Below are 26,781 nucleotides of genomic sequence, written 5' to 3'. Positions count from 1 at the left end.
GAAATGAATGGCAGGTTGATTAGAGAGGGCAGAGCTTTTGCTCAAATTGTCATGAGGTTCTGGGGACGCTGGGTCATTATCCATGCATGAGTTGCTGTCCCTTACCTTATTGCTATGTACCAACAGATTTCGGCACAGGAGCTCATGTTTATTCTCAGGTGACTGTTCATCTCATTGCATTTTTGCTAAGGGAACATGATCAGTTTATCCCAGATGGAGTTAGGGTTGCCTCTGGGCAGCTGCTAATGTTTAAACACATGAGAATGTCGCAGCCATAACAAGCGAGGCTAGGAGAGAACAAATGGGAGATGAATCAGGCAGGTAATCAAACCCTCTCAGAAACAGGAACAGACAAATAAGAGAGCTAAAATAGATGCCCCCTAAAGACCAATTTAGAGAAGTTTGGCTTTTGCTAAAAGGGCATTTTGCATTAAGTACTCTGTGTATTGCATATTTTTCCTCCCTCAAGAAGCAAGAGTAGAAAAATATCAAGCAAATTATGGCCAAATTATGCAAAAATTGCAAATAAACAGATGCCCACAGTGTTTCATGAAATGTGTGAAATGAATATGACACATCTTAGAAAACGTTTACATTTTTGTTCTGAAAATAAACATCTCATCTCATGCAAATTAACAGCTATTTTAGCCCTAACTATTCCCAGTGGGACAAAACACATTTTAAGTTTTTCTGTGATGTGAAATGCTACTTTGAAGACAAGTGCAGAGGTATAACCAAAAAAAAAAACAAAAAACAACCCAACAACTGTATATATTTTAGCACTTTGATTTTATAGATTTTTAACACTAGTTGTTAAGAATAAGCTTTTTAACTTCTAACAAGTTTATTTTCATGTAGTCATTTGATAGACCTGCTTTTGCTGAGCTTTGTTCAGCAACAATAATAATAAGGCATCTATTAAATTTACTGAAACAGAATATTCCTGGGTTTTTTATTTGTTAAGGACAATCAAATGAAGAGTCGTAAATGTTATATACACTCATGTACTGAGAGGCATACAATCTTATTATTTGGGGAAATATCATATATATGTACATCTTTAAATGCTATTACTTGCCTCTCAGTAGACTAAACATTATATTTACAAGCACAGAGCAGTATGTACACAGCTCGTATAAAAGATGGTGTCATAATCATGTCTTAAACTTTTTTATACTGTGCATATAAAACCTAAAGGCACAGTTAAACATCAGACTTCCCAGATCCCCAGAGATGCAGGTATCTTACTACCATTTCACAGCCCAGTAAAGTGAAACAAGGAAAATTTAAGCACTTTGTCTATGACTGCAAAACAACCGCATGAACACTGAGAATAAAATCTGTCTTTTGGGCACACGCCTCCCTTTCTCTTTATGATTTAGTAATAAGGTTTTAAGGAGAATATCATCTTACAGACTCTTGGCTTAGGAATGTTAGATCAAAAAAAGAAAAAAAAAATCCTATTAGTAATTAAGCAGTTATGGCGAAATTCAAGCTTGGCCATGTGAGTCAGGTTAAATAGGATGTGCAACAACATCCCTGCTCTTACTTGTGTGAAGAGGCTATTTTATTATCAGCTGAGGTAAAATTTAGCCTCAGCTTCTCATTGACCCAAATCTACCTGATTTAACAGTAAATCCTAATCTCAGCAAAGCTCAGTAGCTTTTCTCTACTCCCCCCCCCCCGCCCCGGGATAAATGCTCGGGAGCCTGGAAGCAGTGCTCTCGCTCTGCTGTAGCTGGCTGCTCTCAGCAGAAAGGCTGCCGCGAGAGGAGGCAGCACCCTGAGCAGTGACGGGGTGCCAGTGGCATGCGGTGTATGTTAGGGAGGAAAAAAAAAGGTGCTTTTGTGCCATGAGGACACCTTGCGATGGAAGTGGAGCGCTGTGCAGGTCCCGTATGGGGAGGCTGAGTGCCCCTTTGTAGACGCAATGGGAATCTCATCTGACGAGAGCCAGCAGGGACAGGTTTTCGTTTAACAGCGAAGGCTTGCACTGTTGAAAACTTTGATTTAGTGCAGGGGCTGGGTGTCAGGGAACCAGATGGTCCTATTGTACTGATGGACAAGTCCTGTGGGGGGACTGTGAAACCAGCTAAGCGTAAACACCCACCCACGCTATGCTGGCAGTGCTTGCTGAAACCCTTGGCGTGCGTTTCCAGTGCGACATCAAAGAGCTTGTGGATTCACGCATCCACCTTTTGCTCGAATGTGCAGAATTCCCTTGAACTTGGCAGCCATAATTTGCCTGGTATCCACCCCCGGACTTCTGGAAATGGAAAGCCTTGTTTCAGTCGTATGACCTGCTTCTCGGCAGTAGGGCCATTAGCAGTAGGTGAAATATCTCTGCTTGTATTTAATCAACATGGCAAGTGCAAACCCTTTCATTTGATTTCCATTTACAAAGTCAGTGAGGTTCACGGGTAACACACCAATAAGCCTACAAGCAAAAAAAGATAAGAAATTTCAAGAAGCGGGGGAAAAAAGGCCACTCATCCCTCAGCTAATCCTCTGCTGGGGCCGTTGCCTGCTCTGGGAAATGCTGACTATTGTTAGAGAACAAATCAGTCAGGGCTACTGGGTTTTATTGCTCTCTCTTCAAATCACTCGCATGTAATCTGATCCTGTGCCTTGCCTCATCCATCTCTCAAACAATGCAGACCTAACTCACAAAATTTTGTTTGTGTCTATGAAGTGCATCCTTGTATGACAGATGCTGCTTGGGTAAGGTTGTCTGGATTTGGCTTGTATTACAATAGGACCTGCAGGATATATAAGGTCGTAATCCTTTTGGGTTGTCAAGATGCTTCTTCCTCCATCAGAAGCTTTCTTTTCGTGTCCCTTTAGTGTCCTGTGCTTTGAGAGCAGGTAAGAACGTCCATGTTTCTGTTGCTACTGGCTCTGTGTAAACCTGTTAACAGAGGTGAGATGCTTCTGTGCCTGATAAATGCATGCCCAGGCAGCTTCCTCACCTTGCTGACGGTGCAAAGCACTCTAGGACTAATTCTTCCCATCGAGCTATTTTTTCTGCTTGACTTTTCCCTTTATTCCCAGATTCCTTGTTGTGACTTGAAAGGGACTATTTTCAGATGTTCCTAAATTCTAAGAACTTTAATCCCATTGACTGTCAATGAAAGCAATTTATGCTTGTGATGGAGATCTGGATCAATCTTGCATTTTTCCTTTTCGTGTTTGACGCCATGATGAGTCCACTTCTAATTACACTGAAATAGTGACAAGATGGTTTAGCATGTACATAGCCATGTACTGTAACTGTCTCTATTTCTAGAACTTCAGCTTTTAAATTCACAATTCCTGCCTAACACAGGGTGCATGGTTTCAATGAAGGCTAATGAGTTTCTTAATATGAAAATGTTTTATATGTTACCTCTTTTCTGGTGGGAATAAGCCCAGCGGCCACATGTTTTCCTTATAACTTCAGCACTGGTTGAGTCATAACCAGAAATTTATTAGAACTTCAGCTCTTTGGTTTTCCACAGATTTTATGTGAGGCTGTTGCAGACTTTCCCACAGGCATTCATTGTATTACATTACAGTGGAATAGTCTGCAAATAATGGCGTATGTGAAGTTGTCCTTAATATTTCACCTATATCTGCTGCATGTGTTCATTTGGAAGTTGAACTCTCCTAGCACAGTCCAAATCTGTCTGGATAACTGCAAGGTGTGAAGTCAAGTTTCTGGTTTGAACCCTTGTAATGTTTTTCCTTAGAATATTCTGTGGACAGAAGTAAAACAGCAGAAGAAATATAATTTCTTTCAGTTATTCCAAAGAATTGCTTTTCTTTGTCCAATTCTCCTTGAAATTTGAGTTTCCAAGACTTGATATGAGCCAGATCTCTTTCAGAGGTAACAGTCGCTGCTATGTCTCTCCTCACAGTATTTCAGCAGACTCTCCCTCCTGCATGGAGGTGACATGAGTAACTACATCCCTTCCCCCTTGGTTCCGGCTATGTTATTGAACAGTTTAGCATTTTAGTGGCTACAATGTTGTATGTGTATCAGTGATCTAGTGATCCGGTAAGTGTGGGCAGCACTCGGGTGGGATCTGACTAAGCAATTGCTCTATCAGCTTGTTTCTTCTCCACAGCCTAATGAAATGACATCATGCACACTGCAGTACTGCAGTGGCCAGACTTTCTAACCCAGCAGGTCTGTAGTTGTACCATGTTCCAATCTCTTGATGCAGCTGAGAAGTGCAGGGTAAAGGCATTGGCGAGCCAACGGGAAGGGAAGTGCTGGTAGAAGTTTGCTAGAAGAATGAGGCAATCTCCTGGAAACGCTCAAAGTGATGCATGAGACTCTTTTTAGAAATGATTATCTATTGATGAATGAATGCCAAGGTAGGGTGTTAATCCAGGACACGGCAATCTGTAAGCCCTGGAGTTGTTCTATATCTTGGATCCCAAGGTCAGTTATCTGATGGAGTGTTTTATTGCAGCTGCCCCGAAAGATGGTTTTATGATGTTGGCTGGAACATGTAGTCTTCCCAGAAGAGACCTCTCCATCATAATAAAACATCCTGCTGATTTTATTTCAGCCCTGGAGTAAACATTTCTGTAATGAAGATCCTTCAGCTCAGAAACTGGCCACATGGTTTGTCTCCGGTAGTCCAGAGTGGATAGTCCCTGAGGCAATCTTTACTACACGTCTTCATTGTTTCAAATTTCTAAGGGACAATGCATCCACTGGTTTATCACACACAACAACCAATTAAAGCTACATCCTCTAAGTGTCAGTTAGTGGCATTGATTAACAGAGCTGCTGTTTTTTATGTAGCTCACTTTTGAGACATGTTGCTGTTTGATGAATAATGAATGTTGGTGGAGGTATAATCTTCCCTCATACCACATGTTTGGGCTCCTCAACTCAAAGTCTGCAGATCTTTGCCCACAAAGGCAGCTTCACTCCAGTTCTCAATGGCTGGTTTAAAACACAGTGCCAGGCTGTCGCGACTTCCCATGACGAGCCCTGAACCCTCTTTATCCTGCAGGGTAGCGTACTCCTATGCAGAGTGAGGGGAACCCCGAGTTAGTGTTTAGGGTTGTATGACTCTTTAGTAGGATAACGAATACAACTGGAAAAAATTTGAGAGTGAGACAAAGGAAGACATCTGAGTGTTTCTCAGGCTGTTAAACATTTTCTAAGAATGACTGGAGTTCTCTAGATCACCATTTCAGCCCAAGATTCTTGATGGGTCTATTAGCCTTACTGCCCTGTCCTTCCTGATTCATGCATCAGTGCAGTGTTTAAGTAATAAGTCTCTCTGTGCTCCAGACAGGGGTAACTGGTTTTGCTTTGTCTGCTCTGTTCTGGGCACTGGAAACCAGAATCAGGCACCAAGAAGTTTGACTCCAAGCTCTTTGTCCAACCAGTGATTTTTATATTTTTTAGGCATAGTCCTCTGCCTGGACTTCGGTGGTGTTAAGCTCTGGAAAGCATAGGCTATTGATCTGATGAGTAAATCCAAGGCAGAAATTACTGCAAGATGGAGCTATACTGGGAAGTTTGTGCTCTTGTGTCCCTTTGGTCGCTACTGATACAATATGGTGCAGGCCAAGTCAAACTCAACTCCCAGGTTAAATAAAATAAGGAAACCAGCATGTCAGTGCAAGAAATGAGTTCCCAGCATTGTGGGTATTCCTGAGTATAATGACTGAGAGCCTTTGCTGACAGAAGGAACTGTAACACTTGCTGCAGCTGAAATGGCCAAGCCAGGTATGCAAGGACCAAAAGCAGTTATCCATAACACATTCACCTGCATGGAGCATCCACTCTTCTCTCTGAGCTGAGATGCTGCTGGAGTTGTCCCTGGCCAGACAGCGGGCTGTTCTGCTGCCAGCAAAGGTACTCAGTTATAATAAATCGTGGGCTAGAACACAGTGGCAACCTTCTCCACCTCCTCCTCCTAACCTAGGTCATTTTCTGGTATTAAGAGGCTTTTGGATGAACATCTGCTATCCAAGGATTTTCTCTTGGAAGAACAACAACAACAAAAAAACAACCAAAAACCTCCCTGATGATTCATTTTTCATCTGGGTTTGGCAGTGCAGGCTGAGCTGTGCTGGCAGGATTTGCCCTCGGAATAGGTGCCTGTGAAATACCTATGACAGATACAGGCTGCATCATCACTTCTCTCTGCTAGCTGGGATCAGAGCTGCTACATTAGATGTGGCTCAAGAGCCAAGGTAAAAGCATTAAGTCCCACAGCACTGCATTATGATTCCTTTTTCATTAAGGTTTTGGATTTGTATGCTTTTTTCTAAGCTCTCCCTTGCAATTCACACTTCAGTGAAGGAGTTGTAGGCCAAAGTTAATAGAAAGAGAGATCCCATATTCCCAGATATGTATGTGTCTTCTCTGATTGCTGCCAATCAGTATCTGAAACCTTTATGGACCTTTAGATCACATCACCAGAACAACTTGGGTGAGAGGGTAGGGGAATGAGCATTGGTATTGATTGCACACAGCTGAGTGCTTACTGTGGCAATAGGATCATGCAGGGTGCTGGCAAAATCCTATGCTGCTGTTCTGGTAAAAAAGCAGTTAAGAGGCAGGAACAGATCTGAGCGGGTCTTTTGCCTTTAATACACAAAATTCTGATTATCTGGTAGACATTGTGTGGATAGAAAAAAAGCAGAACAATTCACAGAGGTAACTCCACAGCTCTGCTTATGGAACAGGGGAGATTTTGGAAGTCTGAACTTTTCCACTTCTAGTCAACATGAGACCAGCATCCTGTGAAATGCTGCAGTGGCCTTCTGCTGCATAGCTTTTAATTTAGTAATCTATTTCAAATCGAGTGCAGACATTTGCAATCCAAAAGAAAGGCAGAATCAGCTGCCAAATAACTCTGTGCATTAGTCCTTTGCTAGCTAAGAAATAGTAATATTCCTTAGTAATTCTGCTTGGATGTGCTGCCCAAAGCCCTTGGTGTCAGCAGGCCAGCAGGATGTGCAAGAAAGTCACCTGGTCACCAAGCATTTTGGCCCTGCAGTGCGAGGACAGGGGCAGTACAAGCCACACACTGCACATGGACAAAGTGTGAAGGGCTTTGTCCTTCACGTGGCGAAACTCGATATAACTTTGGTAAAATAGACCTACTGATAGTTCGTCTCCTTGCAGTCTTTCCTCATCTGGGCTCACTCAAAGGAGTCTTGGAGGCATATGCTCCTGCCTGATCCCTTCCATCCTTATATCTTTCCTGGCTCAAAGGAATGAACAAAGATTTGTTTATTGACAAGCCTAAAGCAAAAAAAATTAAGCGCAGAGGCCAAATACAACCGTATTATTTGTTGTTCAAAGGCCTGGTCCATTTGCTGCCAGCTGCTAGACTAATCGATTCCCAGATGTTTTCCCTTAACAGCAGTGCAAATCATTTCACTCTAGCTCATCATTTCCAGCCTCTCAAGTACTGATTTGCACTGTATGCTATCATATTTTAAGTGTTTAATATCTGCTCCTGCTGTCTTTTCATATCATAACTCCTGCAGGCTTCAACAGGAATTTTGCCAGCAAAAGGACCAAAGCTTGTGGGTCTTCCTGGGAATATTCTTCTTGCTAACGGAAGTCTTTAAATCTTGAAAGTTAATAAAATAAATGAAAAACAAAATCCCTGGAGCTGGGAAGGTTACTAATTAGTTCTGTTCACACTGCTACCCCCACAAGAGAAAAGGCAATATAATAGGTGGCCCTCTTGGTGGCAGTCTTGGTAGGACAGCCAGGGACAATGGCCCTGCTTTCTGGGCCAGGGCTGCAAGCACATAGTGAGCTGGATACAGAGAGTGTATTTGGAGAAGAGAACCATTTTCTCCTATTCAGCTTGGTACTAAATATATTCACTGAAACTGTCTTTTGAAGACCCCATGGTGAAAGATCTAATGAAGTCAAGTTAAAAATAATAACTTTTTTTTTTAATAATGTCAAGGTGATTAATCTAAAGTGCAAACTGTCAAGACAAGCAGTGGAATTTCCCTTCTCCTGAAATTTTCAGATCAAGACTTTACTATTTTCTATAAGTTGTCCTTTAGTTAGACATAAGACCTTGGCTCAGTAACAGAGCAGGTATCTGTGCTACACAGGTCAGACTGAGTTTATAGCCTGATTCTTTCAGGTAATGCTATGAAAAGTGGAAAGTGAAAGAAATTAAATGCTCCAAAGGAAACATGGGTAGAATAGTTAACCTGCAGAGATTATCCATTCAGTCTTTCACCTCTCATGGTTTTCTGCTTGTAAACAGTGACCAGAGGGAGCCTCTTCCCTACACATCCTCAGTCCCATTGTGCTCAGGGGGGTGAGTGGAGTTAAGACATCAGACTTTTGTTCTGCAGTTGATGGCACGTAGCTGGGACACGTGCATGCTAAGCTGCTTATGCCTGGCCATTGCTTATGTGCAGGGGATATGTGAGCAGTGAGACTGGGGAAAGAAAGATGTGGGTCTGGTCGAATGAGGGTATGTCTATACTGCAAAGTGCAATGCAGTAGGTAGTGATCCAAGATAATGGGCAGATGGGGAAATTAGGTTTAGAGTGTTTCTGGCACCTGAGATGGCTCATTATGGGTGAATGGAGGTATTTCTACTTCCACGTGTAATGTGAAGTGTAGAGGTAACTTTTTAAGGCTTTTTAAGGCATCTGCCTTATGTTCAGAGCAGGCTATGCTGATTCCCAAGGTGCAAAACCTAGAACGAATGAACAACCAGTTACTAGAGAGTTTTAAATTTTAGGACAGCTCCTATTTTGTTTATTAAGGAATATTAATGATTATTATTTGGACAGTAACAGTGTCTCCTGAGGGTGCTTGCAAAATTCAAAGAGCTTTTTAGACATGCCTGAAAGTAGCTCTCTTTAAATTCATGCACTGCTTTTGAAATGCTTTGACTCCACAGCTTTTGGGAAAATGAGAAATTGTAAGAAGCATACAGAGCCCAGAAAAGTTGTATCTGTTTCTACGTTATGTATGCTGGTTCATAACAAAATGGGCTTTTCACTGAAATGGTTAGGATATGTGTGAGGCCCTCAGCAGTATCTCCATCTCCATTTTCCTCTGTGAGGAAGATCTTGGGCAGCAGTTGTCTACAATTTGGGGGAACAGTGGCTGATGTTGACTGTGTTTGGGATAGCAAACTGTTTCCACTCAGCAAATGGGAGAGTGGTTGCTACCTAACTCACTGTCTCTCTCTCTCTTCTAGGCTTGATAGTCTACCTAGGAATGATGGTGGGGGCTGTCGTGTTGGGTGGCCTAGCTGATAAACTGGGAAGGAAGAAATGCCTCATCATATCACTTGCAATCAATGCTGCCTTCGCGTTCCTTTCCTCCTTCGTCCAGGGATACGGATTCTTTCTCTTCTGCCGCCTTATCTCTGGCCTCGGGTGGGTAACTCTGGCTAGTCTATCAGCCAGGGACTCCCCTTTCCCATGAAGGTTCTGTCACTGCTCAGCTGGAACTGTGCAGTGGTTGGATTGGTTTGTGGGGTGTAAAAAGGAAGGACTGGCTGGGCTTCTCTGGAGATGTGTCTCAGCCTTTGAGCTGGGACAGCCCAGCTGTTTACCTAGTATGGTCGAGGTACCTTGGTCATGTCAATGGAAGCATTATCAGTAAGAAAGCTGGGTCACTGATGTTTTTCTTGTACTGCCCAAATTGTGGATGAAGTCCAGGGAGACTGATAAATGTCTACCTCAGTTTTTCACCTGAGTGCCAGGGCCTCCAAAGAACCCTTGCTTTTCCTATCGCCTAGCTGGTTTTGGACTCCCTAAAATGAGAACTTGCCAAAGAACAACAGAGGAGATGTCTACATGAAGAGCAGGGCATTACACTACCTTTGTATAAACTGCACAGTAAAATCAGCTTTCAGAGCATAACAAGGATCTTCCTTATCTCTGATATGTAAGACCAGTCCAGCCAAAAAGAGATTTGGACATTTTCTCCATGTGTGCAGTGAATCTGTGAGTGTGACCTTCCTTTTTAATATGAGCAATCATAAGACATTCATATAAAGACATGAAAAAAGACTTTTATTCTTCTCTTGTGTTATTTTTTCTCCTCAGTATTGGGGGATCCCTCCCCATCGTGTTTGCCTATTTCTCTGAATTCCTGTCTCGGGAGAAGAGGGGGGAACACCTGAGCTGGCTGTGCATGTTCTGGATGATTGGTGGCATTTTTGCTTCAGCGATGGCTTGGAGCATCATTCCACATTACGGTAATTGCTTTGTGCTTTCAGCTTTTGGCAGCGCTACATTCATGCGTGACTACACTACCTCAGGCCCACACACGTAATATTAGTCCTTACACATCCCAGCATAAACAACACTGAAAATAATAGATATCTTAAATGCACAGGGCTTGAGGTCTGGTTAGACATTTGTTCCCAACACAATAGTGTTGTAATTAGGCACTTTAACTTCTTCAAGAATTAAAACCACAACTAGTCTTACTTTTATCAACACCAAACTTTTCCCTACAATTGTGGAGTTTTAAAAATCCTACCTGTCTTAAGGTGGAGGACTGTCTTTTTTCCAGAGCAGTTATACAGCAGAATTTGTAACACATTTGAGACTCACCTGGCACAATTGACAAGGTTGTAAAAGCTAAAGCAATGAAAAATAGGTGATCTGATAAATTGACTGACTGATTGATGACTGAGGCTGTAAGTAGGATTGACTCTGTGACATGAGGGCTGCTTTGTATCAAAAGGTTCAAATACATCATTTGGAGTTATACTGTCAGATCCTGACCCCTTAGCCTAAATGCCAGTGAATTCAGGGGAAACGGAACTGAGGTTATGTTGATGTTGATTGCAAAGCTCATGTTGACATTGATTGTAAAGTTGGGCCAGTTATGGAAAAAAAAAAAAAAAAACTTCAAGGAGAGAATTACTAGGTGCTAAGAATATTAGTAGTGAGGACAACACATTCTTTTCCTTAGCCAGATGCCAATATTCTTGGGATTGTGTTTTTGGAGACATGTCTCTTGGGCATGCAACATGCTGGGGGCCACGTCTGATTTCACCTAATCTAGTTCAGAAGTGGAATGGCTTCCCTGTGCAGTGCTGGAAATGGTAGAGAAACAGTAGACATGAGGACTTTGAAATATGTGAGTGCCCTGAGGAACAAAAATCTGCATGTCACATGGTCTTCCTGATAACTCATGTGCATATTCCTAGGAAAACATCAGACAGCAAGTATCTACTGGAAAAGATTAATTCCGTCAGTATCCACTGACACCAGCTGTTCGCAAAATCCTGTTTGAGGAAAGTAGGGCAGGCCACAAAGACCCTGAAGAAAAGCACAAATATCCATCTATCTATCTATCTATGATGACTGTTTTAATATGCTTCAAATATATTCACTATAAAGAAATGTTCATGGTTTTGATCAATAAGACGCAGATTGCTGGAACAAATATATAAACTTACCTAGCCTAGTGATGTCACGTTGAAATAATCTTTCATTATCTGCAAATGCATTTGCTTTAAAAAGCCCTTAAAATATAATATTTACATTACCTTTACGTGTTTACATTACATTTATTTTCTAGATGGCTTTTGATATTGTGTAACTTGTGTTTTTACATTTTGTGCGCTGTAACTTTTCTTTCTGATTTCCCATGATTCCCTACTATTCTGGAACTTGGTGAAAGGAGTGCAGCACCATGACTGGGGGAAATGAGACTTCTGCAAAAGCCATTGTTTTTTTATTTTGTTGTTATGCAAATGAAAATGTCTATAGAAGAAAATTGAGATAAAACATTTCTTCTGAGATATGAGTCTAGAAAAAGTAAACTGAGAAAAAAATGCTTTTATTCAAGTTTACGTGTGGTATTTGATTGTAATTGCCTTTCAGTGTATTTTAAGGAAATGTTTGTGTTGGCGCAGGTCCCTAAAGGAGCAGCACAGGAATGACACTGTACTTGCTGCTCCATGGCAGGGGCTACCTGACCTTGTGGGGCGGCAGGGAGCCGACAGGAGACAGGGGAGCCCAAATGCAGGAGTAGTATTCTTCTGATTATGAATCCTAGATTTCGTAGGTCTGGAAAAAATAATCTTACTTGCCTAGCTCACTTCTACAGAAAAAGGAAATACAAGTGTGAGTTATGAGACTTGAAGGAGCTGTCTCTAACATGCCTTTCAGATCAGAGAAGACTTAACTATTGTAAACTCTTTGTAACATCAGCGATAAGCAATAAATTATGGCCCTGGATCCTATCCCTGTTCCCAGTCTTGCTCGCCTACAGCTGCAAGGAGCTATTCTTATTTATAGATGACTTCTAAACCTAAAGATAAAGGAAGTTTCTAGAAAGACAGATCCTGAGCAAGAATGCATTCCTTTTTCTGTAATGAACATGAGCTCATGTGCTATTATCTATTGAACGTACTATTGAGCCTCTAAAAGAGGTCATTACTAAGTATAGCAAGCTTTCAGCCTGTCCCCGTGTTGTGCAGAGCTGTACAGTCCAGTTCAGAGCTGCTTTAGAGAGAAAAATCAGGATGCCTGGTCTGTATTTTTACTTTTTGGCTCTCACTGTTTCCAGGCTGGGGTTTCAGTATGGGAACCAAGTACCACTTCCACAGCTGGAGAGTCTTTGTGCTTGTCTGCTCTCTGCCCTGTATTGCTTCTCTGGTGGCACTGAAATTCATGCCTGAAAGCCCGCGGTTTTTGCTGGAGGTAAGATGATTCATCTGAACTTTGTAGAAGAAGATAGCTGGTCCCTCATGTGCCCTCATCTGTCTGTCTTTGTCCCATCAAAAATGTATAAAACAAGTTCAGAGCAAAAGCACTCCTTCACGCCCACACACACTAACTCTGTGAATCACTTAAAACCTAAAGACTACAGACTATGGGGTTAATCAAAAATGGTTGGTGTTTCACTGCTAAAAGACAGACAGGAAGAAGGCAGCAAGGGCTGGGGATTTTCTAAGTCCAACATTTCAAAAACATCTCTCTCAGAGTTTGGGATTGTAACTAGTGAATCTTGGAAGAAGAGTGAAGAGCAAGCAGATGAGCAAGGTAAAATACATAAACCTAAGAGCTCTGATGAAGTATTATTTATTCCCATTTCACAGATGCTGTCACTGTGGCAATATCTAGCTCACGTTAACCCTGCAAGTCCTTAGCAGAGATGGGAATAGAGCTCAGGTCTGATGATACATCTCCTCTACTCTTGTCTAACATAACACTTCATCCCTGATTCCTCTCCTGCCCCAGATGGTTTTAGGGTAACTCCCTTCTCCAGTCACAGAAATGCTGCACTCCCTGTAAATATAATCCCTGCTCTCAGCTCTTTGTCCTTAACACAGCCAGTGGTGTGTGTGTGCGCGTCTCCACTATATTGGGCCTCTAGTGCTGGTTTGTCTATATGCTTTAATAAATTGCAGAGCTGGGAACAGCAACGTTTATTCTCCCTTTCCTTGGTGTTTCCAGATAGGCAAACATGATGAAGCCTGGATGATCCTCAAGCAAGTTCATGACACCAACATGAGGGCCAAGGGCGAGCCAGAGAGGGTATTTACGGTGAGTTGTTAGCAAGGTCATTGGCAGGTAAAACAAAAAGCTGGACATATGTTCCCTGGTGCAGCACAGGACCGGTATTATTCCTCCTTCCAGGGACTTAAGTGTGCCTTCACAATGTGACCTCCCTCAGCAATCAGAAAAAGCCTCTGGGGTAGCATGTTGCATGTTTAAAGTCAGATACCAGCCTGTTTTTTCAAGAATTAGTCAGTCCTGCTCAGTTGCAGTGAATACTCTTCATTCCTGGTGTTAAACTATAGCATGCAGGCCAGTGGTTTTCCAATTACATCTGCACTTAATTGGTCTGCTCTAGGAGACTAAAAACAAACAGGAGAAAGATTAGTCATGTGGGAGATCTGAATCACTCCTTTCTCCATTCAGGCTTCTAATCAAACTCTGATTAAACTTCATGTACCTCCTAATGAGCTTCCCAAATTCTATCTATCTGCCTCATACCCAATCTTTAATCTCTCCAAGGGAAAGTGAATGAGTGGTTATTACTCACTAGTCTGCTGCTTGTTGTGAAAAAGGTCACACCAGGGGACTAGGTTAATAGTAAAATCAGGTAAAAGATGTATGCTGGGGTTAGCTGCAAATTACTATAATTCAGTTGTAAACTGTCAGTGAGCCAGACAGGGAATAGTCTTTGATTTATGCTTTTAAAGATGAGAGGACACATGCTCTTGAAGGATGCAGAGAGGGGAGAAAAGGAGATATATTTGTGTGTAAAACATGTCTTTTAAGGCAAAGAATAGAGCAAGTTTCCCTGTTCAGAGGAGTTGTCATGAGACAGGGTCCCTCAGGAATGATCCTTCAAGGATATAAAAGATTAATTTATGTAGATGACAACTGTGTGAAGGTAAAGATAGGAATTTAATCATATATGCTATTTCTAGGCTACAGGCCATTCAACTGTTGCAAACCTTGATGACAAAGGTGACCAAGAACAGCATCTCTGTGAAATCCCTAACCGGGTTTTCTGATATGCTGGGCTGGGTCCGACGCTGAGCCTGGTGTGTCCCTGATGGACCCAACCTGCCCCGGAGATTACAAGCCGTGCTGTGACATGTCAGCTGTACGTGCACGGAGAATGTGCGTGCTGAGCCGAGTCACGCGTACTCAGCTGGCGGACATCAGAGGGCTTTTCAGATGCCTTTCAGGGACCAGCCTGCGGGCTGCCTGGGAACGGGTGCTATCATGCCTGTATGGGGCTGTTCCTGCTTCTAACACAAGCTGTATCCCAAGGCTTTTAGGAGTCAGTTTGAATTCACCTATGAGACTCAGGAACGTGTATCTCCAAGTAGGACGCGGTGAGGATCTGTGCTGGCTACAGGAATTTGGCGAGGCCATAGAGCACCCATTAGTGCTTATTACTCCAGCCAGCAGAGACATGACTGCTATGTGATTCACTGATCTTAAATATTGCACACTGAGATGTTGTCTGCTGAATCAAGATTTACTGACATCCCTTGGCATGGGTGGAGGTTCAGTTCAGTTGGTGTAGTACAAACTGTCAGATTTTGTGTTTTTCTGATAGGCCAGAAGTTGCCAGTTTGTCGTGAATCAGCTGTCACGGGGACAGTTTCCAGATCTGACATTTAAACGGTGCCAGCAAAAAGAACACAGTGACAGTACAGCCAAGCCAAGCGAATCATTCCTACTCAGTAATTTATTCAGTAAATTTTCACCTCCTTTTAATGTTTACAAACAGATCATGCTTTCCTTGAATATGTCCTTTATTCAAAGTTACTCAGCACATATTTCCCGGGATTCATTTTGAGGCTTCATGAGCAGTCCAGTTAAGGTGTACAGTGCTGAAAATTCAGACTGCTTTGACAGAGTCAATTGATTGTATGGTGTGATTTCACTTCATGACTGGATGCATTTCAGGTGCAAAGATTCCTATCTACACATCCGTTTGTCACAGAAGTTCTGCTAGCGGTTCTTAAAACGTGCCGAATTGGGGAATATTCCTTCCGGTTGTGTTTGAAGAAAAATCCTGAGGGCACAGTTTGATGTAGATACAATTGGCTAATCATGGAGAGACTTTTTATGGTAATTGCCCAGCTCTAATCTTTGATGGAAAATCTAAGGGCTACAGAAATCACCTAGTGCACAAGCATTAACTAATAAATGAAAGATTGAAGGGGATGCGATGCATCTGAAATGTTTCAGAGAAGGAGAGATAAAGACAGAGTGAGAGAGAGAGAAAGGAAGAAGGCAGGAAGGAAGACTTCTTTCTGTAATAAAATCTCTCACTATAAGAAGATCAATTAATTCACTTTCTAGTGATAATATTCAAGAAAAAGATAGTAAGGGATACCTGGTGGCAAGCATTATCCAGAAGACAGTGAAATGTAAAATCCACCCAAGATCAACCCTGGAAAATTTGTTTCATTTTTTTTTCTTTTCTTTTCAGGTTTCCTATATCAAAACTCCAAAGCAAGTAGATGAATTTATTGAAATCCAGAGCTCAACAGGGACCTGGTATCAGCGGTGGCTGGTCAGATTCACGACCACTTTCAAACAGGTGAGAAGAAAAAACATCTCAGAAGGAGCTTTTGCACTTTGGGCTCCTGTGCTCCATAGCTTTAGGCAGGCCACTGCATCCTGAAATCCTGACCCTCACTCAAAAAGATTGCAAGTGTTTGCTAAGGTCTGTAATCCAATTGCACTTTCTATACATACGCATGTACATGCAAACTGCCATAGTGCCAGCCAGGTCCCAAAATGACCACCATGGTAGTCAAGCCGTGCTAATGGCAAAGCTTCCAGGACGAGACAGAGCCCCAAGCACTTGACTTTCCTCTGAATGGATAAATATCGATTCCCTCATACCCAAGCCTAAGTGAATTTACAACACCCAGTGGATTCATAAGAGTGCTTGCTCCTTGCTCTTGCTGAGGGTGTTTCTAGCACAGTTATATTATCTCTTCACCTAATTTAATATTTCCCACATGCTATATGGTTTACCTGTCCCCATGCAGAACTTTGTGGAAAATCTTGCTAGATGCTTCTGGTCTCAGAGGACGTACTTAAAGTAAAGGACAGTCTTTCTTAATTATTAGCAATGCAGGTGCTGTTACTATGTGTATATGGCAAGGATAAGAGCATGAGGAGTTCTGTCTCTCTCCTGGTGTGCTTGCCTTCATGCACACCTGAGTTCATCCCACTCATCTTAGTGTCAACTATGTTTGGCTTTTTGCTCTCCAGTTAGCTTTATACCTCAGTTTGAAAGCAGCCCTGAGACTATACGTACCTGTGAAAAGATGGAATGGTCAGATAGTCTAAGAACAGGCTCATATCCACAATTAATTGGCATAAGCTGAGGGAGACACTGCATTATCCTGGCCCATCAGTGAAACACACAGTTCTAGTCATGCACTCCAGCTCATTACAGAGGGTTCAGATCAAGTACCCCGGGACATAAGCTGAATACGTGATCTTTCTGTAAGCCAGGAATCTACCTCGATAAATATGATTTTGAACAAACACTGAATCTAAGCCACACATCTGACCTTCCTCAGATGAGCCCTTTTTACTACAAACATTAAATTTATGATGCACTCAGAAATTAATCTCGCAAATCTCTGCTAGGATTTCCTTGCAACTGACTCCTTCTCATGGATTTGTAGGTCTGGGACAATGTGCTATATTGTTTAACAGCCCAGTACAGGATGAACACACTGATTCTGGCTGTGGTTTGGTTTACAATGGCCTTAAGGTAAGGTACTTCTCCAGTCTTTTCAGGAAACTAGAGTTGTCTGAGGGCTCTCAGAGTTTGAATAATTACTTTGCACTTTTAAATAAACAGTTACAAAATGAATCCTGCTCTTATTTTAGAGTATTTGTGTACTAAGCCTTGCTACCCTATGAAATATTGACTGATCTGATTGCTTATATGAGAATACAATGTGCTCTGAACAGACCAGGACTTGAGGGGTGGTTACTAGTGTATACCAGTATACAGAATTTCTCACCTCCAGATCTTTCATCTGATCCTGTCCACATGTCTTTTGTCCCCAAAAATCTACCTGTGTCTCAGCTGTCCAACAGTCTAAACCTCAGTATGGCCTCACACTTGCAGAAACCTGCAATCCAAGAGGAGCTCCCATATTTCTCACAGTTCTGCATATCTCTTGGGGAGCAAGTATAGCACATTGCTATATTTCCCAGCCAAGGAGTCAATGTCAGTGAAAATTAAATGAGTTGTCCTGCTTCAGGTTAACTAAAATGGATCAATGTGCTTCTGAGAGCAGCTAGGTGTTTATGCTATATAATGCAGGTGCTTACACTAGAGAAACACATTATTTAGCCCAGTGTCAGAGCTGAGCAAGAATTTGCATCAGAAATGCATTCACCTTAGGAAGCTGACAGGTTTACATGTTATGAAATAGATCTTGGGAAAAGCACTGTGACATTTGTACAGGATCTTGTATGCCTAACATGTTCCTCCCATCTGGCTGCAGTTACTATGGCCTTATTGTCTGGTTCCCTGACATGATCCGGTATCTCCAAGAAGAGGCGTATGAATCCCGTGTGAAAATCTTTGATGAGGAAGAAGTGTCACACTTCACCTTTAACTTCACGCTGGAAAACCAGATCCACAGAAATGGGGAATATAAAAATGATAAGTAAGTGAATAGAGCTTGGTTTGATTAGTACTGATGGGGAAATGGCACATTTGGATAAGTAACTCTGGTTTCAAAGGAACTAAAATATATTTCTAGGAAACTCCTTTTCTTCATTTTCCACAAAGCTGAGGATCTTGGTTGTTCTTTTGGGCACAGAGTCTATAACTCAGATCCCAGCAGCAGTTTTTCACAGACCAAATATTCTTTTTATCCTGCTTTTCACACACTCAGCCTCAGCCACCTGCATCTCCAGACCCAAGAAAATGCATTTGAGAAGTTTTTGCAGAGTCCAGCTCTTGGTAGTCCCCCTTGGCAGCTGCTTGCTAAGAGCAATGAGCAGGGAATGAGCACACACCTGGATATGTTGGGCATCTCTGAATGAAGAGGTGACTTCTCTTTCCTTAGGATACACTGACATCTACTGGCTTTGGGCAGCAGAGACCATCTCCTGTAACAAAGCTTCTTTTTCTGCTTTCTGAAAACAAAAAGCTATGTTCACTTAAAATCCTTCATACAACCTACCCCAGTCTCCATCCTGCAGCCCCTCAATGCAAGTTGTGTCATGACCCTCAGCTGTACTGGTGTGATTCTCCCACATTAAGTCTGCCTCTTCCCACTGTTTCACCTTCTCTTTTACTGCTTTGGAGTAAATGACGTTACTCTAGCAGGTCATTGTTTTCCTGCCTTTATCCTCTTTGGACTGGACCTGGACCTGTGTAACCAGCCTGCACCTCAATCACTCCGAGGTCCACGCAGTAGAAATCCTAGTGATTTGTAGCAGACCATTTATACTTTTCTATATCCTAAGGCAATGGATGGAAATCTACCCCTATGTAAACTCTGTGGAGATCCCATAGCTCCCAATAGACTAGACATGGTGTTACTCGAGCTCCCTTGCGCTATGTGGAGAGGTCCCACTGGATGTTCAGTGTTATACAACATACTCATTGTTTTGCTCTTCACAGTTAAGCCCCGCTGCCTATCTGGACTGTTCCTTTTACCTTAAAAACTACTTGTCTACATTTCCTTGGTGTATATCTGATGGAGATTGATGAAGGTCCTCCTGGCACGTGCTCCTACATCCTGCCAGAAACCTTCACTGCAGTAAGGAGTTGTCCTTGATGGTCTGAACCTAGGGCCATAACTGCTACTTCCCTGCCTATGGAGCAGTCAAACAAAGCATGGTGAGAAGTGGATGCCGGTCAGATTTAGGGCCCAAGGACCCTTGTATTGCACCTGGATGAGGTGCTCAGATTCCACTAACATCATTGAGAATAGACGGTCAGCACCATGCAGGATGGAGACCTAAAATTGTCCTGTATATCACTATACTCCTTCACTGGCCTTCTCCGATTCAATAACTCAAAACCTGATCAAGCTACATTCTAGTAATGCCTAGCGCATATCTCAATATGATTTATAGTTTCTTGTTGCCCCCAGGCCTTGGCTGTGAGTTAAAACACCATTGAACACAGGCCATTGCTATGTGGCTCTCTTAAAGATGTAAATTAAGAAAGAAAATTAAAAGGGCTTTTAACAGCCTTTAAGAGTAAATACATCACAAGCTATTACTGAGCAAATACAGGTCAGCTTAAGTTTTGCTGTAACCTGAGATACCTTCTAGATGGAGCAAAAGACTTGAGTAGTCTTCATGTATTTTGTGCATTAATAGTATCTGTTAGAAGCTAGTGTTCATTTAATGGTGTAAATACCCATCACATTAGACTTTTGTAAATGCTCAGTTCAATTAAATTTCTGGGTATATGTTAGAAGCCTTTTTGTTTGGTGACAGTTGTGGCCTCCTTAGCTTGAGCAATAACACATGCACTTAATAGCTCTTCATATCTTCAAAACATGCCTGTGCATTAACTAATACATCTTCCCAGCATCCCTGCAAAATCTTACTGGTAAATCAATATTGGGTCATCCCTCAGGCAGGCAGGGCAGAAATGTCAAGCTTCCCATCAGAGGAGAAATCAATCACCTCACACTAATGATTATTCTTGGTGTAATTTATTTTCTTTGCACTATATGCAGTCCTTGACAGAGATGGGTACAAGTGGTACACAGATAATCTCCCCACTCCCTCTAGAAATCATCATGCATTTTTGCTTCAACAATCACTTCTAGTTCGAACAACTGTCAGAAGCTTTTCACCAAATGGCTTGATAGGCATCTGATAATGGCTGTTTTTATTTATGCTTGAGGAAGAAGCAGGATATGGAAGGCAGCAAGGTCAGCTCACAAAGAGAATGTCATGCACTGAGCAAAATGATGTCTTCTTCAGATGGATGAGTACCGAAAGTGAGAGGATTTGTGTCCAGTCTGCCTCAGCAGCAAATTTTCTTAGATGTGACTATTTTGAGGAATGGAAAAGCTGCCAGAAATCCTAAAAGCTCCACATCTCTTAAAAAACTTGTTCAAACCCATCTCTCCTAATAAAATACAAAATGCATAAGCATTGGGTTGGAATTTGCAGGGGGAATACAGTTATGCATTCAAGCAACACTTTTTCTGTAAATGACCTCAGAAATCGTCATTACTGCTTTGTCTCTTGAAACGGCCATTACACACTATATAATATAGGACGTACCTCGCAGCACAGAATGAAACTCTGTTTCCTGCCCCACAGATTTATTGGCATGAAATTCAAGCAAGTGAGATTTGAGGATTCCTTGTTTGAGGAATGCTATTTTGAAGATGTGACATCCAGTGAGACCTTCTTCGAAAACTGCACCATCGTGTCCACTGTCTTTTATAACACAGGTAAAGGCATTCCTAATATGGTCTAGTCCCTATAATTAGGAAGCATTGTATCAGACTCTGGGAGAAAGGATGATAGAGATCTGTGTGTCTGTATATGTGCTGGGTAATGACAGTGATGACAGAAAAAAGAGGGTAAAGGGACCAGCTGTTGTGTTAGCATTATGACCATTTGGTTTCTGGAAGAAAGCCAGAAAATACATAGTGCTTTTGGCTTATAGCTTGGCTAGACATTTTTCCTTTCCCGCAAAGTGAGCTTAGCTGTCCATGTAGGCATGAGCCTGTCAGAAAATTCTTGCTGCCACCAGCATTTCCCCACAGGTTGAGGCTGTTCTCATTTATGGTTTAGGTTCCAATTTTTGCTTAATTCCATGTTTTTAACAATGCATTTGAAAGGAGGTTTCAAGCTGCCGTCAGTGTTTTTAACCACATGGCTTCTGGTGTTATTTCCTACTGTAGGGAAAATGCAGAAATCTGCTCTCAGACCTTGGAAGGCTAAAATAGTGGCAAAATGCCTAGCAGTTTACCAGCTCTCAATTCAACAAATTCAGCTTAAAATACAATTTTCGGTTTTCTCTTTAATTCATATCTAACTTCTGGTTGATGATCCTAAGCAATAAAATATTCATTAATTTATCCTGAAAAAGCTTTTCATGTCTCCTCTGGCAGAGAACAAGCTGTAGGACCATGACAGTGACAGCCTGCACCGCCCTGGTCCTTGTGACACGGGGGCACTGGTCCAGGCGATTCCACAAACATAAGGAAGTCCACGAACTTACGCCCACCAGATGCATAGCATGCAGCTGCAGTTTGCCACTTAAGTATCAGTTAGAAATGGTCATTTCCATTCGGTGGAGACCACCTCTCAGATTTCGATTCAGTTTTGATCCTGACTCCTGTTCCTGCTGTGTGAAGGGATATGAGTCAAGTGGGATCAAGTCTTTGCCTCTTTCCCTGGTAGATCTCTACGAACACAAATTCATCAACTGCAGACTCATAAACAGCACTTTTCTGAAGCAGAAAGAAGGTTGTCACCTGGACTTCGAGGAGGACAATGACTTCCTAATTTATCTTGTCAGCTTCCTGGGCAGCCTGTCCGTGCTGCCAGGCAACATCATCTCTGCACTACTCATGGACAAAATAGGGAGGATAAAGATGATTGGTGAGTGCGGATGATAGGTGCGTGGCGCGAGTCATGAGTATGCGCAGAGTCAAGGTCAGCGTGAAGGTCCCTCTGCATCTACATGTATGAACACAAGTGTAGCGGGCTCAGGTGGAGATGAATCATTCCCGTATCAAATGGAGCTGAAAGATGAAAAGTCTCGAGGGTGAGGCACCAGACAGCGACCGAGAACAATTTGGTTCTATTTCTGTTTCTCCAAGCGATCTACTCTGTGGCGCTGGGCAAGTTATCTGCTCCTCCCACCCCGCCTTTTCTGTGCAGCTATGTCATCTTGCTTTTTTTCCTTTATTTTGACTTTTATGTCAAAGCCTGTGTGTTTATCCAGTGCTCAGCACAACAGAGTCTGAGCTGCTGTGGGACTTTTTGGTGCTACTGAGTTAAGCTGATGTCCATAACATTCTGTACAAATAAATGAAAGACTTTGCTGGTAGCAATGAATATTCATGAAGATTATTTGCTGTGGCTGTTTGGCAGCCCAGGAATTCTCTCTCTTAGGTTTCTGATTTCCAAATGAAATACAAACATCTTGAGAGATTGTCTAGTAGATTAATTGACCGCATTAAGGCTTAGAAAGAGAGCCACCCTTTAGTCTTACAGGATTAAGTTATCACCTCATAAACTTCATGATTACTTTGGGTGTTTCTGGTGTCCTTTCTTCCAAGGTTCAAACCTTGCTTTCTAGGCACAATGGGGATCATGCCTTGGGAGACAGACAAGTGAGTCTGGAAAAATGAGGAATGTGGTTGAGGTGTAAAGACTGAATCACACTCTTGATCTCACCTGTCTCTCTCTTCTAAGAATTTAATTAGCTTAGCCTGATGACCTCAGTGTTAGTCAGGTAAAAAGGCAAGCAAGATGACCCCACGTGTGCGTCAGCAATGTCCACTGCGGGGAAAAAATTAGGGTTCATGCAATGAATTTGGAAAAGACCCATAAAAAACAGAGGGTCTGTGAGGGGAAAAAAAATAATAAAGCTGAATGAGAATCAGATTATCCACCCAGCAAACATGTCAACGTTTCAGTATTTTCATCTGAAATTGAGATGACAGCTGGAATCCTAAATGCTATTTCTTCTGCAGAATGAAAAGTACAGGACAAAAATTGGTAAAGACATGAAGGAATGTTTCACTATGGAATTCTTAATTGACACAGAGCCTTCTGGCATCCCACCCATATCAGACTGCTGAACAAATTATTTCTGGTCAGCTCACCACAAAAACTGAATTTCTCTTTTGTGGTATGTGCTTCACTGGGACTTCAGTTCAGGTTTCTCACATTCCATTAAACCGTCTCCTGTGCCAAATGTCAGTTCTCCTGGTGTACCTCCTGTGATCCTCATTTGTACCTCTTAAGCAGAGGGAATAATCCTAGAGCACAGTGCTGGATGTAGTTTGGCCAGGTAGTACGGAACAGAAGAGTATATGGAGTCCTGGATCGGATGGCAGCTTTCCATAGGCTGCACACCGCAGGGGCATAATATCCGAAATGAAGCACTTTTGTTCCAGTTTAACATTCAAATTATTTTGGTCTGTGTCAAATTAATTCAAAACCAAGCTAATAAGCAAAAACAATTCTTTGGATTCCTGATAGTAAATGGAAATACTTCAGCAACAACAGAACTTTCCAGTGAAAGATATTTTGATTTGCAAAAATTGCATCCTTCAGGTGAAAATGCCCAGCTAGGGAAGAAGGTAGTTATGTATCCAATAATATTTCTGAGTCTGAACTGTGACTAACTGAGCATGAACGCTCTCACTTTCTCCCTCAGTGGTATTCATAAAATTATGGCTCCTGTGCAAATGTGCCATGAAATCTAATGATGTTCTTATAATTAAGAGACCTCAAGTGCTTTATACAATTGACTGTAAATTATCCTAATTGAGACTAGAAATGTTTCAAGTGATTTGAATATGATATGAATTGCAGTTCTTCACTCAAAACTCAAGTAGAAAAACCTTCACAATGATTCTTCCTCCTCACTGACTTTCATGTTTACTTGCCTCTGCTCTTCCTGGGTCCATCTGGAAGCCTGAGATGCTGGAAACCTGCCTGGAAAAGCCCGTCTTCAGAGTCTCTATATAGCAGGAATATCAGCAAGATCAGATGGTTAGATGGATTGAGAACATTTTCAGGCTGGTTTCCAACATCAGAGAATGACAGATAGGCAGCATAAAGGTATTTTGGGGCTTTTGAGGATTTTGTTCATTTTGGGGGTGAAACACTGCCATTTGAAAGCCATCTTTATCAATGGTGAGGTTGACTGGCCATGGACTGGGGAAACTGATGCCAACATTTTTTTCTTGGCTCCCTCCTGCAGGTGGCTCAATGCTGATCTCTGCAGTGTGCTGCTTCTTTCTCTTCTTTGGCAACAGCGAGTCGGCAATGATTGGCTGGCAGTGCCTGTTCTGCGGGGCCAGCATTGCCGCCTGGAATGCCCTGGATGTGATCACCGTTGAGCTCTATCCCACCAACAAGAGGTGCTCAGAGAATTCTTCCTTTTCAGTCCTTACCCTCTGACTTTGGCCTTTCGCTTCCAGCAGACATTAGATGCAGGAGGTGTATTTTTTTGTTTTAACAAATACTTAAGGGCTGAGTAGTGCTGTAGCTGTACCTGATCAGCCCTGACATTTGCAGGTGTAACTCTGAATGCATGGTAGCTTGTATTCAGGAATTTATGTGGGCAAATGTAAATTATGGGCAGATAAAATATGAACAGTCTGTCATTTCCACAAAGATGCATGGAAGTCCGGCCCTTCAGACTGTATCCCCCGGCCTCTTGTCATAGCTCATCACCATGACAGCCTTCCCCTCCACAACCTGGAGGCAACCACATGCACAGAATGATTTGGGAGATGAGGCAGTGCAGAAACTTTTGGGAGCATGTGCTGGAGATAAGATCCTTTCTGGCAACATCATTAAGAGCCTTTTCTGCCTTTTTCAGGCTGTTGGGGAGAGCCAGGAGGCAGCATGCTTTCAGCTGCTGGGTGAAGCAGGATTTGGAGGAGTGCCCAGGTTGTTTCTCTGATGACAAGCCACTCCAACCAGTGCTTGGAAGGGCTTTGACAAGTTCTAGAGAAGGTTGTGTCCTGCTTTCTTTGTGGAGAACAAAAGCTGTCATAGTGGGCAACTCAAGGTCTAGGGAGAAGTTGAGATAAAAAGGAGAAACAAGTACACACAGACATTCTCCTCATTCACACAGACATAAAAAACAGATATATTTAGTTATACTGTCTGGCTTTGTTTGCTAGGAATGTAGCCTGGGCAACATACAAGCATTCACAAAATAACCCACTGAGATCTGTAGTTATGTTGAGAACCTCATTCCTAACCATTGCTTTCTGCTTTTCTTCTCCACAGGGCAACAGCCTTTGGCATCCTCAATGGGCTTTGCAAGTTTGGTGCCATCCTGGGGAACTCAATCTTTGCCTCCTTCGTTGGGATAACCAAAGTGATTCCCATCCTTCTGGCTTCCTCTGCTCTGGTCGGAGGTGGCCTGCTAGCTTTGCGCCTACCAGAGACTCGAGACCAGGTCCTGATGTGAGGAACTGCAGCCAGGGAGATGAGGCGGGTAATGCAGAAGAAGAACAAAAAAGAGCCATGTTTAGAAAAATCAAAACGTCCACTTGTACAGTGCTCTGTCGATACCTCAAAGAGAGGGGGCAGGGGGAAAGAAGACCCCAAAGGGATAAAACCCCTAATTTCTGACCCTTTTTGAGCCGTGACAGGCGCATGCAGCTATGGCACACACATTGCAGAGCTTGGCTGTTCGTGTTTAATCTTGCCTACACTGGGGAATGCTTGGGGGTCTATCTTTTCCCTCTCCATCTCGGTGTAACGACAGAGGATGTGAACAGCTTTGTGCACTTGTGTGCCTGTGTGGGTGTGAGTGTGTCTGATGGGAGAACAGATCCTGACGCCTGTACGTCTTTGCAGAGCTGTGAGATACTGCCTGCCTTGCCAAGCTCTCCCTGGCAATTCATAAAGCCACGCTTGGTCCCGAAAGGCAGAATGGGAGGCACTTAACAAACCAACTCTAGGTGAGATCCAGCAATAGTGACAAGAGCTCCAAATGCACCTGGTGACCTTAGCGCTCTTGATTTTGGGGTTACTGTCTGAACCCACCAGAAAGAGTCCTGATTTCTGGAGGTTATGGGGATGTGTGCTCAGCTCTCTCAGAAGAAGCTGGGTCTCAAAGCCCTTTGTTGTCTTCACTTGGGCATGCAGAATCACTAGGCACTTTCCAGGTCTAGGAGATATATATATATATATACACATACATAATTTTATATATATATATGTGTGGGTATTTACACATACTTGCATACATATACACACTGAAGTGATCACCCATTGAAATTTATAATTTTTCATTTTTGCATCTTTAAGAAGACCTTAAAAGAGACACTAAAAACTAATCTCATTAAATCAAGATTATCTGGAGTGATGACTAATTTAGAGACACATCATTCTTCATAGCCAGACACCAAATATTTAAATGTATTGATCACTAGGAGTTTATATTTCTATGATGGTTAAGATTTTTTTTTCCTACCAAATTTCGTGGAGGAGAAACTGATATGATGTTGGAGCATTCATCAAACCAAATGTGTACATATTATCCAGTGTAAATAGGGGACTTTTTGTCTAATATCTATAATGTGGTGACTAAGAATTTACCAG

General features: G+C 42.3%; 1 protein-coding gene across 1 annotated transcript in view; it reads left to right on the top strand.

The window, feature by feature from the left end:
• Positions 1-25,642, top strand: part of SV2B (synaptic vesicle glycoprotein 2B) — a 29,186-nt gene extending 3,544 nt beyond the window's left edge. Inside the window, exons 2-12 of the mRNA XM_013958384.2 lie at positions 9,207-9,387; positions 10,063-10,214; positions 12,545-12,678; positions 13,435-13,524; positions 15,941-16,051; positions 17,157-17,245; positions 17,991-18,155; positions 20,788-20,921; positions 21,880-22,080; positions 24,419-24,578; positions 25,459-25,642. Of these exons, the coding sequence (XP_013813838.2) occupies positions 9,207-9,387; positions 10,063-10,214; positions 12,545-12,678; positions 13,435-13,524; positions 15,941-16,051; positions 17,157-17,245; positions 17,991-18,155; positions 20,788-20,921; positions 21,880-22,080; positions 24,419-24,578; positions 25,459-25,642 (1,601 nt within the window). The remainder of the gene's footprint in view (positions 1-9,206; positions 9,388-10,062; positions 10,215-12,544; positions 12,679-13,434; positions 13,525-15,940; positions 16,052-17,156; positions 17,246-17,990; positions 18,156-20,787; positions 20,922-21,879; positions 22,081-24,418; positions 24,579-25,458) is intronic.
• The last annotated feature ends 1,139 nt before the right edge of the window (positions 25,643-26,781 follow it).

Source organism: Apteryx mantelli, chromosome 15 (assembly GCF_036417845.1).
Source record: "Apteryx mantelli isolate bAptMan1 chromosome 15, bAptMan1.hap1, whole genome shotgun sequence".
Classification (NCBI taxonomy): Eukaryota; Metazoa; Chordata; class Aves; order Apterygiformes; family Apterygidae; genus Apteryx; species Apteryx mantelli.
Note: the sequence above shows the minus strand (reverse complement) of the source record. Positions and strands in the feature narration are given on the sequence as shown.